The sequence below is a fragment of the Salvelinus alpinus genome, chromosome 32, assembly GCF_045679555.1.
Source record: "Salvelinus alpinus chromosome 32, SLU_Salpinus.1, whole genome shotgun sequence".
NCBI lineage: Eukaryota > Metazoa > Chordata > Actinopteri > Salmoniformes > Salmonidae > Salvelinus > Salvelinus alpinus.
The window spans coordinates 7,631,460-7,657,746 of record NC_092117.1 but is presented as its reverse complement, the minus strand read 5'-3'; the positions used below and the strand labels follow the sequence as shown (position 1 = coordinate 7,657,746).

At 42.4% G+C, this 26,287-nt stretch overlaps 1 protein-coding gene across 5 annotated transcripts in view; it reads right to left on the bottom strand.

Moving 5' to 3' along the window:
• LOC139562702 (cytoplasmic polyadenylation element-binding protein 3-like) overlaps window positions 1-26,287 on the bottom strand; it is a 70,623-nt gene that overhangs the window by 42,389 nt on the left and 1,947 nt on the right. For 3 of the 5 annotated variants that reach the window (XM_071380637.1, XM_071380638.1, XM_071380639.1), the window contains exons 2-3: window positions 23,965-24,809; window positions 6,632-6,785 (exon numbers count right to left, since the gene is read on the bottom strand). In XM_071380637.1, the coding sequence (XP_071236738.1) occupies window positions 6,632-6,785; window positions 23,965-24,809 (999 nt within the window). The remainder of the gene's footprint in view (window positions 1-6,631; window positions 6,786-23,964; window positions 24,810-26,287) is intronic. The other 2 variants (XM_071380640.1, XM_071380641.1) reach the window with 1 other exon arrangement.

Sequence of the window (26,287 nt, the reverse complement as noted above, 5' to 3'; positions counted from 1 at the left end):
AGACTCATTTCATTAATCAACCACAGCATAGATGCCATTCTTTTAGCATGTAGTCCTACACAGCAACTGATCCCATCTGTCAAATAAGCCTACACACTTGCTTAAGTCTCCATCCAACCAATGCAAATGTCCACATCACCCCACACACCTAACCCAGAATGACCCTCTCCCACACACACAATCAAGAGTTGATTATTTTATTCTATAAAAGTCAGTCGTATAATGGCTAAACTCTTTAGCTTTTTCGAAACATTTACATTACATTTAACATTACATTTAAGTCATTTAGCAGACGCTCTTATCCAGAGCGACTTACAAATTGGTGCATTCACCTTATGATATCCAGTGGAACAACCACTTTACAATAGTGCATCTAACTCTTTTAAGGGGGGGGGGGGGTTAGAAGGATTACTTTATCCTATCCTAGGTATTCCTTAAAGAGGTGGGGTTTCAGGTGTCTCCGGAAGGTGGTGATTGACTCCGCTGACCTGGCGTCGTGAGGGAGTTTGTTCCACCATTGGGGTGCCAGAGCAGCGAACAGTTTTGACTGGGCTGAGCGGGAACTGTACTTCCTCAGAGGTAGGGAGGCGAGCAGGCCAGAGGTGGATGAACGCAGTGGCCTTGTTTGGGTGTAGGGCCTGATCAGAGCCTGAAGGTACGGAGGTGCCGTTCCCCTCACAGCTCCGTAGGCAAGCACCATGGTCTTGTAGCGGATGCGAGCTTCAACTGGAAGCCAGTGGAGAGAGCGGAGGAGCGGGGTGACGTGAGAGAACTTGGGAAAGTTGAACACCAGACGGGCTGCGGCGTTCTGGATGAGTTGTAGGGGTTTAATGGCACAGGCAGGGAGCCCAGCCAACAGCGAGTTGCAGTAATCCAGACGGGAGATGACAAGTGCCTGGATTAGGACCTGCGCCGCTTCCTGCGTGAGGCAGGGTCGTACTCTGCGAATGTTGTAGAGCATGAACCTACAGGAACGGGTCACCGCCTTGATGTTAGTTGAGAACGACAGGGTGTTGTCCAGGATCACGCCAAGGTTCTTAGCACTCTGGGAGGAGGACACAATGGAGTTGTCAACCGTGATGGCGAGATCATGGAACGGGCACCAAACAAACAGCAGGCCTATTTGTTATTACGAGGCTACATGTTTCTACGCACTGCTGACATTTATGGTAATTCAAACATCACTAAATACCTTTTAAACCCATAACATGCCATTTTCAAAAGCTCAAGTTGATTAAAACGCACACAAATTGACAATGGAGTCTATTCGTAGCTGAGGCATACAGTCACATGTGAAAGGCCGTGTGAGGCAGAACAGCTGAGCAGCAGATGTGTGTGGACATGAATGCTTTGAATAGAGAGGCTGATTTGCATGTGGCGGTATATGCCAGTCAGTCTATGGAGCGGTGGAGGCCTAACTCTAACCCTTACTCTACACACTTGAGCTCAGCGGGCCTGTTTGTTCAGGCCATCCCAGACCTGCCTGCTCCCTTTCAAAACAGAGCGTAAATTCCCCATGCACGCCATTCCGATCGGATTAAAATCAGCATTCAGGAGTTGGAGAGGATCACAAGAATTGAGTGGCAGTCAGTGGCACCCGCTCCTCTCCCTTTCCCTCCCCCTGGACTGAGTCTCTGGACTGACTCCTCTGCAAACACAGAGTCAACTCTATAGAGGCTTGCCCTTCTCACCGCCAGACAAAGGGTAGTTCACATTCACTCCCCTTGTGTAACCCCCCATTCTCATCACACACTCAGCACTCAGCATGCCCTCTCATTCCTCGCACAGTTTCCTCCTCCACACACACTCAACGCATGTGATCGTAATCCCAAACAACACTCACCACAGTCAGAGGCTGGCACTAAGACAGCATTGAATGAGCTGTATTCCGAAATAAGCAAACAACAAAACGCTCACCCAGAGGCGACACTTCTAGCAGCCGGGGACTTTAATGCAGGGAAACTTAAATCCATTTTACCAAATTTCTATCAGTATGTTAAATGTGCAACCAGAGGAAAAAGAACTCTGGACCACCTGTACTCCGCATACAAAGCTCTCCCTCGCCCTCCATTTGGCAAATCTGACCATAATTCTATCCTCCTGATTCCTGCTTACAAGCAAAAATTTAAGCAGGAAGCACCAGTGACGAGATCAATAAAAAAAAGTGGTGAACTGTTTTTCTAGCACAGACTGGAATATGTTCCGCGATTCCTCCAATGGCATTGAGAAGTACACCACATCAGTCATTGGCTTCATTAATAAGTGCATCGATGATGTCATCCCCACAGTACATACTCCAACCAGAAGCAATGGATTAGAGGCAGCATTCGCAGCACGCCCCCATTCTCATTGAGTGGTGCTGCAGTGGAGCAGGTTGAGAGCTTCAGGTGTCCACATCACCAACAAACTAACATGGTCCAAGCACACCAAGACAGTCATGAAGAGGGCACGACAAAGCCAATTCCCCCCTCAGAAGATTGAAAATATTTGGCATGGGTCCTCAGATCCTCAAAAAGGTTCTACAGCTGCACCATCGAGAGCATCCTGGCTGGTTGCATCACTGCCTGGTATGGCAACTGCTCGGCCTCCGACCACAAGGCACTACAGAGGGTAGTGCGAACGGCCCAGTACATCACTGGGGCCAAGCTTCCCGTCACCCAGGACCTCTATACCAGGCGGTGTCAGAGGAAGGCCCTAAAAATTGTCAAAGACCCCAGCCACCCTAGTCATAGACTGTTCTCTCTGCTATTGCACAGCAAACAGTACCGGAGCGCCAAGTCTAGGTCCAAGATGCTTCGAAAGAGCTTCTAAACCCATAAGCCATAAGACTCCTGAACATTTTGTCAAATAGCTACCCAGAAAATTTGCAGTGCCCTCCACCCCCCCTCATCCCCTCTTTACGCCACTGCTACACTCTTGTCATCTATGCATAGTCAATTTAATAACTCTACCTACATGTACATACTACCTCAAATAACCGGTGGCTCCACACATTGACTCTGTATTGGTACCACCCTAGATATAGTCTCACTATTGTTATTTCACTGCTGCTCTTTAATTACTTGTTACTTTTCTCTTATTCTTATGTGTATTTTTTGAAACTGCATTGTTGGTTAGGGGCTCGTAAGCAAGCATTTCACTGTAAGGTGTAACCTGTTGAATTCGGCGCATGTGACTAATAAAACTTTTTTTTTGAATCAGGATTAAAATGCTAGGTATTACAGAAATGTCTTTGAAAGAACAATTAGTGACGGCAAGCATGACAGTTTAGTGGGGTGGTCTGTTCGATTAATTTGTCAACGAGAACATTGGAAGGACTGAGAAGCTCAGTTCTGGTGAGTTTTTAAAAGGACATTCTACTCCAAAATGAATTCAAATGGCCCTCGCTACATATTCGTTGCCAAACCCACTGGCTCCAGGTTATATCTATAAGTCTTCGCTAGGTAAAGCTCCGCCTTATCTCAGCTCACTGGTCACCATAGTAACACCCACCCGTAGCACGCGCTCCAGCAGGTATATTTCACTGGTCAACACCTGCTTTGGCCGCCTTTCCTTCCAGTTCTCTGCTGCCAATCAATCAATCAATCAATTTTATTTTATATAGCCCTTCGTACATCAGCTAATATCTCGAAGTGCTGTACAGACACCCAGCCTAAAACCCCAAACAGCTAGTAATGCAGGTGTAGAAGCACGGTGTAGAAGCAACCAATGACTGGAATGAATTGCAAAAATCACTTAAGCTGGAGACTCATATCTCCCTCACTAACTTTAAGCACCAGCTGTCAGAGCAGCTAACTGATCACTGCACCTGTACACAACCCATTTGTAAATAGCCCACCCCCATAGTTATTTTTTTGCACCCCAGTATCTCTACTTGCACATCATCATCTGCACATCTATCACTCCAGTGTGAAGGCTAAATTGTAATTATTTTGCCACCATGGCCTAGTTATTGCCTTACCTGCCTAATCTTACTACATTTGCACACACTTTGTGTTATTGACTGTACATTTGTTTATCCCATGTGTAACTCTGTTGTTTGTGTCGCACTGCTTTGCTTTATCTTGGCCAGGTCGAGGTTGTAAATGAGAACTTGTTCTCAACTGGCCTACCTGGTTAAATAAAGGTGAAAAAAAAAATTGTTTGCTGAGGAAAAGTAAATGTGGACTGTTCTAGCATCTTCAAAATGTGCCTGAGGAGATTTTTTTCTTTTCATTCATGTTCCATATTCTTTTGCAATTATTTTTGCCGTGGCGTAGCGCCACAGCTAAATGACTGCAACAGCAACATTGAGTCAGCATCACTTTGAGATAATAACACAGGGAATGGATAAGCAAAGTGCAAGCAGGGGTGAAAATAGTTGTAATTTCTGCCCGGGACAAGAAACCCGTACAATTGTTTTTCATAGCCTAGGTGTAATCATAGAATATAGAATCCCTATTCATTTCATATGATCACTGCGGGCCTAGTAAAGATGTCATACCACTTAACACCTATTACTTTTTAATGTGGCATTGGCATAAACACGAAACAGTCATGAGGCTCTCATCTGATTGTCAATCACTTCCCATGCTACCCATGAACGGTCGTCCACTCACAAAATAATTCCAGCATCCAAACAATGCACTGTGCAGCCGCAATTTGATGAATTAAAAAGACACAGCGGTCATAAAACACCTTCACATGTATTGTAATGAAATTCTGAGACTGTCATTAGGCCTACATTTGAAGCCTGAATAGGTGCGTCCAATGCTGCGCCTCGGTCTCTGCCACTCATCTCCGCCTTGGCAAAAGGTAAGTGTTCTCCTCTAACCATAACACAATTTGGAGCGTATATCACTGGATTTTAAGTCAATTCACACATTTTTCATGCGGTAATGCTAAATAATGGTCTAATAGCCTATAGCTTTCTTGCTATTTTGTGTTAATTATTGTGATAGTCTCAGTTTTAAATGGTATGGGGTACCCCCACTATTTCTTCTGCCAGGACCATATCTTCTGCACTTAATTTTACCCCTGAGTGCAAGTGACTGATCTTGGTAGCTGTCCCTTAGCCTGGTCCCAGATCTGTTTGTGCGGTCTTGCTAACTCCTATGTTCAGAGTCAATGGCCATTGTCAATAACCGTTGGCAAGACAGCACAAATAGACGGCTGTCCTGTGCCTTGCTGTATTAGGTTCCACTGGCAGCCAAAGCCAGTGGAGCCGAGGGAGGGGAGGAGGACACCAACAGGGAAGACCTGCTCTGTGACAGGCCAAGCGGCAGCACGCCTCTCTGAAGGCAGCCACACGCTGATGACATGAGGAAGGGGAGTAAACAGTGCTGGGCCAGGAATGTGGAACCATCCTCCTCTCTCTCCCACAGGGCAACATTTTCAGGAGAAGTCTCCATCTCCTCCCTCTAGTTCCAGTGAAGTCGAGCCTGCCCGGGACGACCTTTGCGGTGATAAAACAATCCTCTCCTGACACAATATTGAAAAACCTAATCTATGCATAAGAAAGCAGCAGGCCGCTACTCATAATACCCCCCCCCCCCAACTGTTTCCATTGTCTGGCAGGCTAAGAAAACAACACTGAACATGACAGGGGGCAATAGGGATCTGAACGCAATGGAGTCAGTTCTCATAATAGGCATGTGAACTAACAGAATTATCCCAAGGAATCTGAGTCTGTGACATACAATGTGACAGACATGTGTTGTTCAAAGAATTTGGAGAGTCTCTCCATGACAAAACCACATGTTGCTTTTCACAGTCAACTCTCTCTGCTCAGATAAAGGTAGACCAAGGGCTACTTTTGTGTTTCTCAGAAATAGGGCATTGGAATAATTGCTTTGATATTTCTTTGTATCAAAGAATCTCTATGCCAGCCTTTAGAGTTGCATTTTACTCGTATGTTCCCAGCAATCCAACAGACACATTTGAACCCATTTCTTTGACCCCAAATGAGTTTGACTCAAATGTTATGGTCATCCGGCAGAGGAGAAGCCTATAAGGGGTAACTTTAGCTCGGGTTCATACCAATTTCACTTTCTCCAACATCCTTCCTCCCAACTTAATAACAGGAACAAATACAATCTGACTAGAACCGTCACTGTGCCATAACGGCACCAAATAAAAGTCTGTCAATGATTCCGGTAGTAATAAATAAATGGTTCACACGCAAACAGACACACCTTCAAAAAGGCACGCAAAGGAGCACACACACACACACACACGTGAACAATCAATCACACACGGTCACTCAAAACATCGCAATATACCATGACACAAGTGCCATCAATATAAATATTTTTTTTACATCTGACCGACCACAATATAAACCCGGGAAACAGAAGCAAAAATGTAATCATGAATATTTGATTAAAGTCAGAAGAAAATGCAGAAGCAGCTTGTAAGGAATATCAAAAAAAGCATACACCATACACAGAGTGCAAGAAAATTGTGTCAGATTTTGCAGGTTAGGCCAGTGGTTAATTTATCGTATAAAACATACGATCGCAAAAACTAGATTGTATTGGTGATAAAGGCAAATAGTGCAACAACAAAAAATGTCAATAAAGTTCTACCAAAAGATGATTCCCATGAAGCCTAAAATAAAAAACATAGGCATGGATGTATGAATATTCCTAACCTGCAAAATGATTCCTCCATATAATATCAGCGACACTCATTGGTGGGCCACCAGCAAGGTGTGGTTTACCTTTGTCATGATCAGTCCTTATCATATCCATTAAGGAATTCTCCAAAGAGTGCAAGCTAAATGCATCAAAGGGCCGATTCCGGTCCTGCAAGAGAAGAGAGGGGTCAGAGGTTAGACATCTTATCTGTTGGTTATCAAAGTAGAGCATCCCTACTATTGGACACTGTGAAAGTTATTTAAGACGAGCTTGGAGATAAGTGATTTTATATTGATGACTTGTGAGAGGATAAGGAACACTCATCATACACACAGATGCACAAAAACATACAACCGTATCCATTTGTTGAAAGTTCAGCAGTGACCCTGATAAGGAGAGAGCAGGGTTTCAACTAAATGAGGGCCTCTTACAACTCTCATGCCCAAGTCAAAGAAGACAAATCATAGACCATACTGCCTGATATTACACAGCATGAAACATGGGAAACACGCAGATTTGTGTTGGTCTGATAGGAATGTAAACAGCAGAGGATTTCAAGAGTAGGGACACACCTAGAAAAGCAAGAGTAGATGAAACTAGTGCCAAGAATGTCGTGGTTTGAGAGTGTGCTCTATCCTCAAAACACTCAAGATGTTTCATTTCCAGAGTGGGCTATTTTGAAGTTAGGAGTGTGTGTGACGAATCAGTTGATTCAGTTCTCCTGGCTAGCTGACCTGCCATGTGGCCACCCTCTGAACTAGAGTCCTGCATTGGATCAGGTACCCACGGTTCCCTGCGGTTAACCAGCAAAAAAATATACATACAAAATCAGCTGGCGTGTGGAATGAAAACATTCTTTCAACCCGTGGGTCGGCTCACGGTTCAGAACAATTAAGTTGCGGGTCGGAAACGTTTTAAACCATTAGAAAATTGTATTATTTTACAAACTTAAAAAGCTTGTGTTGCCAATTCCATTCTGTGACTGGTGAGGCAGACATCTAGGCTACCAGCTACACATGCAGTGGATCAGGGAACTGTCCTTTATTTGTGTGGTGCTGAAATGTATGTTTCATCCCCCCACGTGATAATTAGTTCCCAAGTGTACTTTCCCTGGCTAGCCTAGCTCACGCGAAAATGGCTCACGTAGGCCTAACCGGAGAAATATGAAAAACACCATTGTGAAATTCCCAATTTTGGTTCAGAAGGATTTTGGAGTCATTGTGAACAAGGACAACAACCCGGTAGATGGATACACAGCCAGCAAAAAGTGCAAGCAGGTATTTGTTTACGATAGGCTAATACAGTTTACTATCAGTGTAACCCATAAGAGTCTAGGGGATGGGGGGGGGGGGGGGGTATTCTGAGTGCTTTTGCCAGCCTGTAGCATGTCACAGATGGTTCACAATTGATTTCTTAAAACGGCAGGTTATAGTAATAATAAAAATAATATAATACCCTAAATAGTTAATTTTCATTCCTTCTTTTCAAGTTAGATGTTTTCAATGTCACATGCACAAGTACAGTGAAATAAAGTTCTTGCAAACTCAAAACACAACAATAACAATCTATTACTAGAAGAAGAAAAAAACATGACAAATAAGAATAGTACATATGAAATACTTTGTGTAAGTAACCATACTATTTACAGGAAATATTTATAAAGTCACTTCCAATACCATATGTACATGTGCAGGGATACTGGAGTGATGGAGGTAGATACAGTTGAAGTCAGAAGTTTACATACACCTTAGCCAAATACATTTAAACTCAGTTTTTCACAATTCCTGACATTTAATCCTAGTAAAAATTCCCTGTTTTAGGTCAGTTAGGATCACCACTTTATTTTAAGAATGTGAAATGTCAGAATAATAGTAGAGAGAATGATTTATTTCAGCTTTCATTTCTTTCATCACATTCCCAGTGGGTCAGAAGTTTACAAACACTCAATTAGTATTTGGTAACATTGCGTTTAAATTGTTTAACTTGGGTCAAATGTTTTGGGTAGCCTTCCACAAGCCTCCCACAACAAGTTGGGTGAATTCTGGCCCATTCCTCCTGACAGAGCTGGTGTAACCGAGGTTTGTAGGCCTCCTTGCTCACACACACTTTTTCAGTTCTGCCCACAAATTGTCTATAGGATTGAGGTCAGGGCTTTGTGATGGCCACTGCAAAACCTTGACTTTGTTGTATGCTTGGGGTCATTGTCCATTTGGAAGACCCATTTGCGACCAAGTTTTAACTTCCTGACTGATGTATTGAGATGTTGCTTCAATATATCAACATAATTTTCCTTCCACATGATGCTATCTATTTTGTGAAGTGCACCAGTCCCACCTGCAGCAAAGCACCCCGACAACATGATGCTGCCACCCCCGTGCACACGGTTGGGATGGTGTTCCTCAGTTTGCAAGCCTCCCCCTTTTTCCTCAAAACATAACGATGGTCATTATGGCCAAACAGTTCTATTTTTGTTTCATCAGACCAGAGGACATTTCTCCAAAAAGTACGATCTTTGTCCCCATGTGCTGTTGCAAACCATAGTCTGGCTTATTTATGCCGGTTTTACAGCAGTGGCTTCTTCCTTGCTGAGCGGCCTTTCCGGTTATGTCGATATAGGACTCGTTTTACTGTGGATATAGATACTTTGTACCCGTTTCCTCCAGCATCTTTCCAAGGTCCTTTACTGTTGTTCTGGGATTGATTTGCACTTTTCGCACCAAATTATGTTCATCTCTAGGAGACAGAAGGTGTCTCCTTCCTGAGTGTTATGCCGGCTGCGTGTCCCATGGTGTTTATGCTTGCGTAATATTGTTTGTACAGATGAACGTGGTACCTTCAAGCATTTGGAAATTGCTCCCAAGGATGAACCCCTTGTGGAGGTCCGCAATTTTTTGTGGAGGTCTAGGCTGATTTCTTTTGATTTTCCCATGATGTCAAGCAGAGGCACTGAGTTTGAAGGTAGGCCTTGAAATACATCTACAGGTACACTTCCAATTGACTGAAATTATGTCAATTAGCCTATCAGAAGCTTCTAAAGCCATGACATCATATTCTGGAATTTTCCAAGCTGTTTAAAGGCACAGTCAATTTAGTGTATGTAAACTTCTGACCCACCGGAATTGTGTTACAATGAATTATAAGTTAAATAATCTGTCTGTAAACAATTGTTGGAAAAATGACTTGTCATGCAAAGTATGACTTGCCAAAACTATAGTTAGTTAACAAGAAATGTGTGGAGTGGTTAAAAAACGAGTTTTAATGACTCCAACCTAAGTGAATGTAAACTTCCGACTTCAACTGTATGCAGTGCCTTAGACCACTGTGCCACTCGGGTGCCCCAGTAGAATTAGTCCATCATATTCTACTCAATAGGTGCTATAAAGCCTACATTCATCTGATCTGAATCAAAGTTCCTAGTGAGTTGGAGGAGGGAAGGGGCATTGAGGAGTTCGCTCCGTATGGATTTCAGCCGATAAAGTTTAGGGCCATTTGGTATATATTTTGGCCCAGACTACAGAGCTGATTTAGTGAGCTTATTCTGGCCCACTTCCTGGTTCATTGATGGAGAGACTGTTCCAATACGGAGCCTGTGTCGATACTAGTGACCTTAGAATCAGAGACATTCTAGCAGATCATTTTTATCATAAAAGATTTTTGTCGTAGGCGAGTGAGTAAATCAGCAAGTGAGGGAATGACAGGGTGTAGGCAAGTAACGGAGTGACATACAGTGTGCGAGCAACACAGGAGTTCAGGTTAGACCTAGCCCTTGGCAGCTGTGTCCTGTGAGTCCACTGCCCTAGCCGTGGGGCCACATTGTTTGCACAGCAGTGCTATTGTCGTGCATTCGGCTGAGCATTCAATAGCGTTATTCCCCCCTCTCTGGATCCGGCACTGCCGTAGCAGATAAAAATCTGCCCACTTGGTACAAACGGTAAACACTTAAAATGCTGAGCTTTTCATTCCGCTCCCCTCTTTTTCCACCACCATGCACTCTTCTGATCCTAAACACAGAGAGCGAGGGGCATCATTCACAGTCAGGGGGCGGTTCATTAGGCCGATAAGAAACGCTAATTTTACTTTTCCATGGCAAAACGTTTTGCTACGTTCTGCCTTAATGAGTACAAACCTGAGGAGATTACCCCCCCCCCACACACAGCATCTCCTCTATCAGACCACTCCACTACTGTTTTTAGTGTTGTGTTAATACACCACATAGGATATCCAGCATGTGGGATACAGACTACCTGCCATTGTACCTGCTCCCCATTCTCAAAATTGTCTCTATACATCTGACCCATAAACAGGATATCACTCCCGAGTGGCAGAGCGGTATAAGGCACTGCATCTCAGTGCAAGAAGCATCACTGCAGTCCCTAGTTCGAATCCAGGCTGCATCACATCCGGCCGTGACTGGGAGTCCCATAGGGCAGCGCACAATTGCCCCAGTGTCGTCCGGGTTTGGCTGGGGAAGGCCGTTAGAAGGGCCATTTGACCAAGAAGGAGAGTGATGGAGTGCTGCATCAGATGACCTGGCCTCCACAACCACCCGACCTCAACCCAATTGAGAAGGTTTGGGATGAGTTAGACCGCAGAGTGAATGAAAATCAGGAAACAAGTGCTCAGCATGTGTGGGAACTAGTTCAAGACGGTTGGAAAAGCATTCCAGGTGAAGCTGGTTGAGAGAATGCCAAGAATGTGCAAAACTGGCATCAAAGCAAAGGGTAGCTACTTTGAGGAATCTCAAATATATTTAGATTTGTTAAACAATTTTGTCTCTCCATACGTGTTATTTCATAGTGTTGATGTCTTCACTATTATTCTACAACGTAGAAAATAGTAAAAATAAAGAAAAACCCTTGAATGAGTAGGTGTGTCCAAACTTTTGACTGGTACTGTGTATATAAGAGATTTCTTTTCATACAGATCTACAATCTACTACACATTTTCAAAGTGAAAGAAAATTATTTAAAAAATAACATTTTCCAAATAACAAAATAAGTGCAGGGCGCAGCCTACGAGCCAGGAAGCAGCCTGAGATCCTCTGGCACTGTTGACCATGCCAAAGTCTAGGTTGAAAATGAAAGGAGACATGGCAAATGCCCTTAGGGCCCCTAGAATCAGGCTTGCAGATTCAGTGCCTAGTTTTAAAACCCTACTGAATACATTTATAAAGATGCTTTTAATGTATGATTTCAATTATCTTTTTTCATTCTCCTCCCTCCGGTCTTTGTTTCTTCATTAGTACTTTTATTTTATGATGTGAAGCACATTGTATTGCTTTTTCATTACAAGTAACTAAGAAAGTTATTCTTATTGATTGCGTATGTCTTCACACCCCGTAGTTAATACTTGGTAGGAGCACCTTTGACAGCCATCACAGCTGTGAATCATTGTGGTGGCAGCACCATGTTATGGGTATGCTTGTCACTGGCAGGGACTCAGGAGTTTGTTGGGATCGAAATAATTATGAAGGGAGCAACGCCCAGTTAAAAATTTTGAGGAAAACCCACCTCTATTCCAGGGTTTTCAGAAAACAGAGTATTATTTTTCAGCGGGACAATTACACAAATCTTAATTCCAAAGACACACCAGAATGGCTTCCCAAGAAGTGTTGAGTGTTCCTGAGTGGTCCAGCCTCAGACCTGACTTAAATTTGCTTGAAAATCATAGACAAGGCTTAAATATTGCTGTCCAACAATGATTCCCACCAAATTTACTAAGCTTAAGCAATGTTAACAAAAACAATGGATAAACGTTGCCCTAAGAGTCACACAAAGTTGGTAGAAAATTGTTCAAAACAGTGGAGGATGCTGAGCGGAGGACAGCTCCTAATAATGGCTGAAACGGAGCAAATGGCATCAAACCATGTGTTTGATACCATTCCACTCATTACCACAAGCCCATCCTCCCCAATTAAGTTACCACCAACCTCCTGTGGTTCAAAATGATTCATCGCTGTAATGGCTGCCAAATGTGCTTCCACCAACTACTAACTCTGGGGTGTGCAGACATACACAAAATGTTGTATTTATTTGGAAAATGTTCTAGAATTTTTCTTTCACTTTGAAAAAATTCTCAATGTATTCCTTTTTAGCAAAATGTGAATACTGTGCAAGGTGTGTGTAGACTTTCACTAGCGACTGTACTGCATGCGTTGCCAGGCGAAGCTTCAGTGTGTTAATCAAACCTCATGCATAACTAAAGTTTAATACAGAGCAACTTCATCATGGAGGAAAACTGAACTTAGGCTAATAAAAGAACAGGCAAAGTAGCACGCACCTACACGACGCACAACCTTTCTTAACACAGGAAAATAATGCAAAATATAGCTGTGAGCAGCAATGAACAGGCTTCACGGGATGAAAGAAAGGACACAGTTGGATAGCAAAACAAGCACTCTCATGTTGGAGCTATTTTACATTGGTAATCTGCATAATATAAACCTAACATTCATTTGCATGAGACAAAGTCCACTTGATCAATTGCTTTCGCACTAGTATCCTATAGTACCACCGACATCTATAGTGATTTCTAGCATCTATTGGTATAAAGCGGCCACACTATTTTTTTAAGCAACAATTTCTCTCAAAACCATTAAAGACTAACACGTTTAAAAAAAAATCTGGAGTGAATCTGACTTATGGTTCATGAGAAGATGATCGCAGATTTTGAGCATTAGCGTTACATATGCAAAGAATGAGTTAATAGTTGTCTTGTTTTTGGTTTGTTTTAGGGACATCCATGATCGCGATGACAAGTTAAGTTGATAGGCCACTGTGTAGTAGATTTACAGTGGTTTAGATTGACACGTAAAAAAAAGAAATTGTGTGTCAATAACTCAGCCATCTTTTGACCAATCCCTTAGCTTTTCAAACTACATTAAGACATGTACCATGGGCCTAAATTCCAAATTTGGTGTCATTTGTCATATGGTTCATGAATAGTATTTTTAGCATATTCTACTGCATGGGGTCTCCAACAGGTCAATCATGAGCTACCAGTACCTAGCAGCCCACCTATGCGTAGCTCGCCAAACAACTCTGAAAGTACATGAAATTTTAACGTGTCATAAACAAATCTCAAAAAGTATCAGACACTGCAATTTCCCAGCTACTATCAACGCAACATTATCCCACCCCTGGTTAGCCACTATTGGCTAAAAAAGCCAAATTAAACAATATCTGACAATTAGTTTCCAGCAATATTGCCCATCGGTCTGTGTGGTGCGCACATTTGTCTATCACTTCGTGTGTAGCCAGTTGATGTGATAACCATCTTGTGGGTTGACAGAAATACTTGCCCCAAAACCTTCTCAATTAAAATGTTAACTACAAAGTAGGTTTACCTGGTAGAAGTACAGTTGAAGTCGGAAGTTTACATAAACCTTAGCCAAATACATTTAAACCTTTTTCACAAGTCCTGACATTTAATCCTAGTAACAATTCCCTGTCTTAGGTCAGTTAGGATCACCACTTTATTTTAAGAATGTGAAATGTCAGAATAATAGTAGAGAATGATTTATTTCAGCTTTTATTTCTTACATCACATTCCTAGTGGGTCAGAAGTTTACAAACACTCAATTAGTATTTGGTAGCATTGCCTTTAAATTGTTTAACTTGGGTGTAACGTTACAGGTAGCCTTCCACAAGCGTCCCACAATAAGTTGGGTGAATTCTGGCCCATTCCTCCTGACAGAGCAGGAGTAACTGAGTCAGGTTTGTAGGCCTCCTTGCTCACACACACACTTTTTCAGTTGTGCCCACACATTTTCTATAGGATTGAGGTCAGGACTTTGTGATGGCCACTCCAATACCTTGACTTTGTTGTCCTTAAGCCATTTTGCCACAACTTTGTTGTATGCTTGGGGACATTGTCCATTTTGAAGACCCATTTGCAACCAAGAGCTTCCTGACTGATGTCTTGAGATGTTGCTCCAATATATCCACATAATTTTCCTTCTCATGATGCCATCTATTTTATGAAGTGCACCAGTCCCTCCGGCAGCAAAGCACCCCCACAACTTGATGCTGCCACCCCCGTGCTTCAGTTGGGATGGTGTTCTTCGGCTTTCAAGCCTCCCCCTTTTTCCTCAAAGCAAAACGATGGTCATTATGGCCAAACAGTTCTATTTTTGTTTCATCAGACCAGAGGACATTTCTCCAGAAAGTACAATCTTTGTCCCCATGTGCATTTGCAAACCATAGTCTGGCTTTTTTTAATGGCGGTTTTGGAGCAGTGGCTTCTTCCTTCTTCAGGTTATGTCGATATAGGACTCGTTTTACTGTGTATATAGATACTTGTGTACCTGTTTCCTCCAGCATCTTCACAAGGTCCTTTGCTGTTGTTCTGGGATTGATTTGCACTTTTCGCACCAAAGTACGTTCATCTCTAGGAGACAGAAGGCATCTCCTTCCTGAGCGGTATGCCGGCTGCATGGTCCCATGGTGTTTATACTTGCGTACTATTGTTTGTACAGATGAACGTGGTACCTTCAGGCGTTTGGAAATTGCTCCCAAGGATGAACCAGACTAGGGGAGGTGTACAATTTTTTTTCTGAGGTCTTGGCTGATTTCTTTTGATTTTCCCATAATGTCAAGCAAAGAGCCACTGAGTCTGAAGGTAGGCCTTGAAATACATCCACAGGTATACCTCCAATTGACTCAAATTATGTAAATTAGCCTATCAGAAGCTTCTAAAGCCATGACATCATTTTCTGGAATTTTTAAAGCTGTTCAAAGGCACAGTCAGCTTAGTGTATGTAAACTTCTGACCCACTGGAATTGTGATACATTGAATTATAAGTGAAATAATCTGTCTGTAAACAATTGTTGGAAAAATTACGTGTCATGCACAAAGTAGATAATTGACTTGCCAAAACTATAGTCAACAAGAAATTTGTGGAGTGGTTGAAAAACGAGTTAATGACACCAACCTAAGTGTACGTAAACTTCCGACTTCAACACTATATCATGAGTAAGTATATCATTTGTATCTATTATTTGTTATTTGCAAACTTTGCCATGAAATGAGCAGCAGCAGTACAGAACCATCGCTAGACTGGCACATTAGACAACACATTTCTCACTCGCTACTAGGCTTGGGTAGTATACCGGGGTATTTCAAAATTGCCACGGGATGGTTTTTAAATACCCTCAAAAACAAAAACAAACTTTTTAAAGTTTTTATGAATGTGAATATTTGTAGCTCCATTTAAGTAAATATCTAGTCAACTTGTGCAATAAGTTGGGAGATAGAGTGCATACTTAATTTCACCTGTCACAATTTTTCATTATGAACCTGACTGGTAGTCTCCAGTCACGTGATCCTTGTTTACAAGCACACAAAAACGAGAGACTGGAGCCTTAAGTCACTCACTGTTGTGCAGCCAGGTGATCTATCAAGAGTGTGGAATTCACAACTAAATGTTTATCAGCTAGATATCTTACAACTATTAAGTTAACTGTCCAAAACAATGCTAAAAGTTGTGCATTTTGTTTGCTAATTTAGCTAAAGTGGTTAGCTTCTTCCAAAATCAAGTTTCACTTGGTAACAGCAGAGAATGCAGTCTAATATGCATTTTGTGTGTGCAGCAAACTGTAAAAAATAATTTTTGAGTTACTTGTATACCTTTGAGCTGGCACGTCTGTACTGCAAATATATTAGGTCAGAGACAGTATAAAATGTTTGCAATGCACTCATTAGCATTTAGTTAGCATTCTCTATGGGATATGACATGAACTTGTTAGCATTGCTAATCTTCTAAATACAATATGCACCCCTTCTGCTCAGTGCCGGTATTACCAAATATCCCGGCATGGCACAAGGTTGGTATGAAAACTGGATACCGCCCAAGCCTACTCGTAGATGCAGAAATAAAACGGTCCAGTTGCGCAATTCAAGGGGAATTAATACACAACAAAAATCAAAATGTGTTATTTATCTTCAAGACCTAAAAATGTTTGTATTCTGATGTGATTTAAGCATCAACATGGACTCAGAACAGCCAATTCCGTTGTTTCTCTATGAACAATTGTAAATTTGAGTGCGAAACATTTTTTGGGCTCAGAAAAATAAAAACAGAATTTGGGAGAAAACAAAATCAGAGATTTTATAGGGTCCCCCTAAGAGTTGTTAATTAACCATTATTTTACATAGCATGAAGGAGAAAGTAGTGCACTAAGGACCCAGGGAAGTGTTGCAGAGGAGAGGAGAAGAATGTGCTTATTTGAAAGCTAGAAGAAAAAAAAGAGATTCAAAAAATGTAAGTAGCTCGCATGCTAGAAAAGGTTGGAGACCCCTGATCTACTGGTATAGTGTGGCCATCTTTGACTGCAATAACGTTATATTATCAAACTCTTGAGGGATTATTGTGATGAGTTCAAAGATTACATTTTGGGTGAATCTGACTAAGTCCACTGGAAGACGATTTTTTATGATTATTTTAAGAATTAGCGTTACAGAGTCAAAAAAGTGAATTGTTAATAGTTTCCTTATTTTAAGATATCAATACCAAACTTAACATTGTAATGGTAATGTATTTGATGACCGGAAAATGTTTGAGTTAATATCCCATTGTGAAGTGGATTTACAAAGGATTTAAATAGACATGTAAAATCTGATTATGATTTATCAATACCTCAGCCATCTCAGGCCATTTTGAGCCTGTAATCAAACCCACAAATGCTGATACTCCAGATACTCAACTAGTCTAAAGGCCAGTTTTATTGCTTCTTTAAAACCAGCACAACAGTTTTCAGCTGTGCTAACATAATTGCAAAGGGGTTTTCTAATGATCAATTAGCCTTTCAAAATGATAAACTTGGATTAGCTAATGCAATGTGCCATTGGAACACAGGAGTGATGGTTGCTGATAATGTGCCTCTGTACGCCTATACAGATATTCCATAAAATATATATATATATTTTAAAGCAGTTTCAAGTTACAATAGTCATTTACAACATTAAACAATGTCCACACTGTATTTCTGATCAATTTTATATTATTTTTATGGAAAAAAAAGGTGTTTCTTTAAAAAAAAACAGGCACATTTCTAAGGGACCCCAATCTTTTGAACGGTTAGTATATAAGCACAAGTCAAAAGTTTGGACACACCTCATTCAAGGATTTTTCTTTATTTTGACTATTTTATACATTGTATAATAATAGTGAAGACATCAAAACTATAAAATAACACATATGGAAGCATGAAGGTTAGGCAACCCAGAAAAGGTCAAGAACTTTGAAAGTTGCTTCAAGTGCAGTCGCAAAAACCAAGCGGTATGATGAACCTGACTCTGAGGACCGCCACAGGAAAGGAAGACCCAGAGTTACCTCTACCACAGAGGATTTCATTAGAGTTAACTGCACCTCAGACTGAAGCCCAAATAAATGAGTCACAGAATTCAGAGTAACAGACACATCTCAACATCAACTGTTCAGAGGGGACTGTGTGAAATCAGGCCTTCATGGTCGAATTGCTGCTAAGAAACCACAACTAAAAAGGACACCAATAATAAGAAGAGACGTGCTTGGGGCAAGACACATGAGCATTTGACTAGAGGAAATTTGTCCGGTCTGATGAGTCCAAATTTGAGATTTTTGGTTCCAACCTCCGTGTCTTTGAGAGACGCAGAGTAGGTGAACGGATGATTTCCGCATGTGTGGTTCCCACCGTGTAGCTTGGAGTCGGTGTGATGGTGTGGGGGTGCTTTGCCAGAAACACTGTCAGTGATTTATTTAGAATTCAATGGCATACTTAACCAGCATGGATACCACAGCATTCTGCAGTGATACACCATGCCACACCATCCCATCTGGTTTGCGCTTAGTGTATCATTTGTTTTCAACAGGACAAGGACCCAAAACATACCTCCAGACTGTGTAAGGGCTATTTGACCAAGATGGAGAGTGGCATCAGATAACCTGGCCTCCACAATCACAATCAACCCAATTGAGATGGTTTGGGATGAGTTAGACTGCATAGTGAAGGAAAATCAGCCAACAAGTGCTCAGCATATGTGGGAACTCCTTCAAGACTGTTGGAAAAGCACTCCTCATGAGAGCTGGTTGAGAGAATGCCAAGAGTGTGCAAAGCTGTCATCAAGGCAAAGGGTGACTACTTTGAAGAATCTCAAATATATTCTAATTTGTTAAACTTTTTTTGTTGTTGCTTACTACATGATTCCATATGTGTTATTTCATAGTTTTGATGTCTTCACTATTATTCTACAATGTAGAAAATAGTAAAAAATAAAGAAAAGCCCTTGAATGAGTAGGTGTGTTCAAACTTTTGACTGGTACTAATATAGAAATATCTATCTATCTATTTATGACAATATTTGAGAACACAGAATGTGAACATTCTTCTGACACTGAATCTGTAAATGAGAGACACGGGGATCAGTAATTAGCAATCCCTAAGGTACGTCACAAATTCATATGTTTTCAGTGAAAAATACTCTCCAATAGCTGTCTGTGAGTCCTATTTTGGACATTGTAGTTGCAATGATTTAGTAACTAGCTGTTCAGGATTTGGGAGACAAAAGTTATTCACAGAACAACAAGTACCATCAGGGAAAACTGTGCTGCAATGAGTTTAAAAGAAATGACAGAAATGAAGTGAGCATTGTCAGCAGTGACAGCAATGCTGCGTTGCTTGTAACTCGTGATAACGTCAACCCCCTCTCAGAAACCATCAGTCACAACACGCAGGAAAAAACAATGGTATAGGCCTAGGGGAACAATAACGGCCTAGAGAAATGTAGCCGTAGTTGCAACGACAGTACTACACAACTAACCTAATCTATGTTATCACATTTTAATAACATAGGACTATGTGCTATATGTTAACTAACTCTTAAGGCCACAATGATTAGCTAAAATTCATAATGGGATTTCAGAAAAAGTCAAATTGCTCATTCCTATTCGGTTTTTCAACACACAAGAATGTAGTGCAGTGGTTGACCCTAAAGTTCCTATTCGCCAATCCTGACAATTGCTCTACACTATTTTTGTAGCAGCGTACTACCATGTAATTTTAATTGTCCTCTCCTTGAGGACTGTGTGTCAACATTTTTTTCTCGTCACTCAAGGGCATTCACAGATTTGAAATGACACAACTGCCTCCGATGATAATAGAGCAGAATATCAAAGGATCTCTGCATTGATTATCTGTAAATGGCTCTGGCATATTGGAATGAGAAAAGTCCAACTCCTATAGACCGGTGAGAAAAGTAGCCAGTCGCACAATTTATTTATATTCTCTCCATGGTCCCATCAATGAAAGCTTCAGAAAGTATTCACACCCCTTGACTTTTTCCATATTTTGTTGTGTTACAGCCCGAATTTAAATTTACTTAAATTTAGATTTTGTGTCACTGGCCTACACACAACACCACAATGTTAAAAGTGGAATGATGTTTTCAGAAAATGTTTAATAATTAATTAAATGTCAACCCCTTTGTTATGGCAAGCCTAAATAAGTTCAGGAGTAGAAATGTGCTTAACAAGTCACATAATAAGTTGCATGGACTCACTCTGTGTGCAATAATAGTGTTTAACGTGATTTTGAATGACCACCTAATCTCTGTACCCCACACATTCAATTATCTGTAAGGTCCCTCAGTCGAGCAGTGAATTTCAAACACAGATTCAACCACAAAGACCAGGGAGGTGTTCCAATGCCTCACAAAGAAGGGCACCTATTGGTAGATGGGTAAAAGTAAAAACAAAATCAGACACTGAATATCCCTTTGAGCATGGTAAAGTTATTAATTACACTTTGGATGGTATATCAATATACCGCGTCACTAGAAAATATACAGGCGTACTTCCTAACTTAGTTGCTGGAGAGGAAGGAAACCGATCAGGGATTTCACCACGAGGCCAATGGTGACTTAAAACAGTTACAGAGTTTAATGGCTGTGATAGGAGAAAAGTGAGGATGGATCAACAACATTGTACAGTCGTGGCCAAAAGTTGAGAATGACACAAATATTAATTTCAAAAAAAGTTTGCTGCTTCAGTGTCTTTAGATATTTTAGTCAGATGTTACTATGGAATACTGAAGTATAATTACAAGCATTTCACAAGTGTCAAAGGCTTTTATTGACAATTACATGAAGTTGCTGCAAAGAGTCAATATTTGCAGTGTTGACCCTTCTTTTTCAAGACCTCTGCAATCCACACAGGCATGCTGCCAATTAACTTCTGGGCCACATCCTGACTGATGGCAGACCATTCTTGCATAATCAATGCTTGGAGTTTGTCAGAATTTGTGGGTTTTTGTTTTGCAGCTGAATCAACTTTAGGAGACGGTCCTGTCGCTTGCTGGACTTTCTTGGGCGCCCTGAAGCCTTCTTCACAACAATTGAACCGCTCTCCTTGAAGTTCTTGATGACTGGCAGCAATATCCTTGCCTGTGAAGCCCTTTTTGTGGAAAGCAATGTTGACGGCACATGTTTCCTTGCAGGTAACCATAAAGGTGTCGCAACAATGTTTCATACGTCACTGTTACAATGCAATTATGACTAACAACGTATCGCGAAGCGGATACTTACATAATCATTTGGTTACAAAGTATAATCATATGAGAGCAGTGTATCGAAGCCCTACCACCCACTAGACTAAATGTAGCCCTTTAAGAGCTATTATTAAAGATATCATTTTCTTCAATAATCGCGATGATTTTCACTACCAAAGGGTGGGAAGTGAACTCCAGAGCCATTTCTCAATGGAGTCAGTCTCCCGACCATAGAAATATAATTAATAGAACGGGCTAGGAACCTCTAATCCTGGCTATTCTGTCTCTGCTGCTAAAGCCAATTTCTACCACTCTAAATTCCAAGCATCTGCCTCTAACCCTAGGAAGCTCTTTGCCACCTTCTCCTCCCTCCTGAATCCTCCTCCCCCTCCTCCCCCCTCCTCCCTCTCTGCGGATGACTTCGTCAACCATTTTGAAAAGAAGGTCGACGACATCCGATCCTCGTTTGCTAAGTCAAACGACACCGCTGGTTCTGCTCACACTGCCCTACCCTGTGCTTTGACCTCTTTCTCCCCTCTCTCTCCAGATGAAATCTCGCGTCTTGTGACGGCCGGCCGCCCAACAACCTGCCCGCTTGACCCTATCCCCTCCTCTCTTCTCCAGACCATTTCCGGAGACCTTCTCCCTTACCTCACCTCGCTCATCAACTCATCCTTGACCGCTGGCTACGTCCCTTCCGTCTTCAAGAGAGCGAGAGTTGCACCCCTTCTGAAAAAACCTACACTCGATCCCTCCGATGTCAATAACTACAGACCAGTATCCCTTCTTTCTTTTCTCTCCAAAACTCTTGAACGTGCCGTCCTTGGCCAGCTCTCCTGCTATCTCTCTCAGAATGACCTTCTTGATCCAAATCAGTCAGGTTTCAAGACTAGTCATTCAACTGAGACTGCTCTTCTCTGTGTCACGGAGGCGCTCCGCACTGCTAAAGCTAACTCTCTCTCCTCTGCTCTCATCCTTCTAGACCTATCGGCTGCCTTTGATACTGTGAACCATCAGATCCTCCTCTCCACCCTCTCCGAGCTGGGCATCTCCGGCAAGGTCCACGCTTGGATTGCGTCCTACCTGACAGGTCGCTCCTACCAGGTGGCGTGGCGAGAATCTGTCTCCGCACCACGTGCTCTCACCACTGGTGTCCCCCAGGGCTCTGTTCTAGGCCCTCTCCTATTCTCGCTATACACCAAGTCACTTGGCTCTGTCATATCCTCACATGGTCTCTCCTATCATTGCTATGCAGACGACACACAATTAATCTTCTCCTTTCCCCCCTCTGATAACCAGGTGGTGAATCGCATCTCTGCATGTCTGGCAGACATATCAGTGTGGATGACGGATCACCACCTCAAGCTGAACCTCGGCAAGACGGAGCTGCTCTTCCTCCCGGGGAAGGACTGCCCGTTCCATGATCTCGCCATCACGGTTGACAACTCCATTGTGTCCTCCTCCCAGAGTGCTAAGAACCTTGGCGTGATCCTGGACAACACCCTGTCGTTCTCAACTAACATCAAGGCGGTGACCCGTTCCTGTAGGTTCATGCTCTACAACATTCGCAGAGTACGACCCTGCCTCACGCAGGAAGCGGCGCAGGTCCTAATCCAGGCACTTGTCATCTCCCGTCTGGATTACTGCAACTCGCTGTTGGCTGGGCTCCCTGCCTGTGCCATTAAACCCCTACAACTCATCCAAAACGCCGCAGCCCGTCTGGTGTTCAACTTTCCCAAGTTCTCTCACGTCACCCCGCTCCTCCGCTCTCTCCACTGGCTTCCAGTTGAAGCTCGCATCCGCTACAAGACCATGGTGCTTGCCTACGGAGCTGTGAGGGGAACGGCACCTCCGTACCTTCAGGCTCTGATCAGGCCCTACACCCAAACAAGGGCACTGCGTTCATCCACCTCTGGCCTGCTCGCCTCCCTACCTCTGAGGAAGTACAGTTCCCGCTCAGCCCAGTCAAAACTGTTCGCTGCTCTGGCACCCCAATGGTGGAACAAACTCCCTCACGACGCCAGGTCAGCGGAGTCAATCACCACCTTCCGGAGACACCTGAAACCCCACCTCTTTAAGGAATACCTAGGATAGGATAAAGTAATCCTTCTAACCCCCCCCCCCCCCCCCCTTAAAAGAGTTAGATGCACTATTGTAAAGTGGTTGTTCCACTGGATATCATAAGGTGAATGCACCAATTTGTAAGTCGCGCTGGATAAGAGCGTCTGCTAAATGACTTAAATGTAAATGTAAATGCTATTTGACTAATAAACTCATGGGTACACTTGCAATGGCTGCCTGGTATTGTGATGCAATAATTTCCATGGTAACAGAATGTTCATTCAAATGATTCTAAATGTATTTTTCTTTAACGTCAGTTGAGTTGCTTCAACAAATCACAGCACAAATGATTGATGGGCACACTTCCTGCTTTGCTCCAATGAGTACACACAAAATGGCTGTCAGTCAACCCTTATGCCATCACTGACTTGAATGAGGAGGGCCGTTCTATTCATTCTATTTCTGTGCTGACACCGATGGAAAATAGGAAATTATGCATAGAAACCTTACTATAAGGTTATAATAGCCTAATCACATACTAAACAATCAATTATGACACTTCTTTAACATTTTTTTAAATGCAACCTATTAGCATACATAGGCTACTTCTACACAGTTTCAGATGGTATCTCATGATGTGGACAAGTCATCATCATCATATTCTAACACGTGTGCCCCTTGCATTTAATTTTCACACCAATATTGTATATTATGAGAATGTTTCAAATAGGATAAAGGTTTCCTTATTATTAGGCCAAACATACCTGAAAAGGCAGCATATTGTTGCTGTTGTCCATCCTTAAGGCGTTGTCCTCCATCCAAGATTTCTGGGTGAGGGGACCAGCTCTCGGGAATTTTGGGGGTGCTATAACATTGCTAGAATAGGGCTTTTTCATCGGGGAGATGGGGTTCATGGAAGAAGGCACCCCTACACCGACCCCCACACCAACCCCGACTCCCACAGCTCTTCGCGGGTCCCTGCCTGCCTGGAGACCGCTCCATGGATTGGAGGCTGTGCTCCAAGTGGCATTTTGGTGATTATTCCAACCCGAAGATGAGGCAGGTGAAGAAGCCTTGCTATTCATGACAGACGGGTGACTGTAAGCGTTTCTCTGTGGAAAAGGACCGTGGTTGGGGCTAACAGGGGATCTCCTTTGCTGCGCTGGCTGGTGCTGGGCTTGCTGCTGTGGATGCTGAGACTGTGCCAAGCCAAGCTGAGGTGAGAAATTGCCTCCAAATACCGGATTTATGTGGTGGGGGAAGTTCTGGAAAAGCATTGTTCCGTTCACCGAAGGTATTCCTTGATTAAAATTGTCGTCCACGGTGTTCGTAGTTCCAGTAGACCAAGTGCTACCAAATGAGGGGGCCAGGGTGCCACCGGTTTCCTGCAGCTGATGAAAACTCAAGCCTGGCAGGATCGGAGACTCCATCGGCACTTTCTCTTTGTTGAGCGCTGAAGATGCTTGGTTGCTCACACTCGACGGGCTCTCATCTAATGTAGGGGGATCCGAGGGGGTCGGGGTGGAGGGAGGGTCTACTGCTGGATCTTGCTGCTGATGTTGGGCTTTGTTTTTGTCCATCAGTAAATCATCCTGCATGGTTTGCTGAGCTGAAACGGGAAAAAACAGATGTATTTACCATTGAGAATGTCATAGACTAGGCTCTCTGTGCTGTTGTGATATTTTAGAGAGAGCTCCGTCGGGAATTTTTCTGCTGCTGGAGCTGAATTAGTGATCACCCATTTAGAAAACAAATCGAATACTGCTGGTGTATTACAATAAAGTGCACTTCAGCAAGAGAATAAATAGTTTCACCCTTTCTGACGCCAGCGATCCACTCAGGTGTGTGCGGGAGATACACCTGGAGGACACCGATATTCACCATGTCTTGTTTTCCTTTACCCAGAAACTCCGAACTGCAATGTGAAACTGATTCTTGTTCCTGTTTTTTTTCTCCCTAGAACCACCCCTATATTAATTTGCAAAAAATACAGCTGCTGCGTCCTTCAAGGTTAAAGAGACACACCACCTTGACCTACCTACTCCACAGCAAAATGTACTTTTTTTTTAGGTTTCTGTGACAATGATTGCTGCAGTAGCTATAAGAGATGATGCACTTAGGCTTTTTTTGCTTGTACTTTTGTATGGCAATGGCCTAGTAGTAGCCAAGACATGAGCTACATGTTTAAGTGACTTCATAAAGCAGATTGCTACATAGGCTAATAGCTTCACCCTAAAAGCATGAATGTTCTAGAGATTACGATAAGAGGTAGCTTCAATTACTGCATTAAACTTGGTACATTTTTCTGTCACCTTTTTTTATATGCAGATGTTCTGAGTAGAGTGCAAATGGGTGCTATAACAGAGACAACCCTATATGCATATATATGTTCACAAAAGCCTAGAGGAGCAGTGTCGCGCTTCTTCTTTCATGCCTGCCTGCATTGATCAAAATAATAATTATATTATTTTGTTAATTTCATATTTTAAGGCTATCATAAACTCTTTCTAAAAGTTTCTTCTGGCCGGCCGTTAGCATAATTATAGACACAATTAGGCCTATCGCTGGTCATAAATGTACTCATATTAAAATCATTCTGCTTGCAAGTGCACAGTCACCTTTGAATGAGTCAGGATACTGCACGGTTTATTGTCCATTTTAATTATGAACCATTCGAGATAACTGTGGCCTAAAAAAGCCACAGTGTGGTATTTAGAAAATATTCAGAATAGGCTAAAACGAATCCCACACAGTAGCCTGTCAAATGTTGAGCACATCATTTTAATTATTAGGTTTCTAGAATATCCTATTCCCAACAGGTGTGACGTAGACTTCTCGTAGAAAGTAAAATATTGCACAGCATTTTGTACACTGCTTAATCCATGTTTTCTCCTCGATGCATAAACGCTGCATGCTCATGGTCATCAAGTAACCAAATACGGGGGCAGTTAACCAGCCTAAAAGAAAAACAATGCACCAATTTCGACAAACAAAAAAATCGTATTTTCCCTACGCGTTGGTTATACCAGACATTAGATACATTCACAAGCGGGCTATTAAAAATTCGTATCCGACCCACCTAATCTA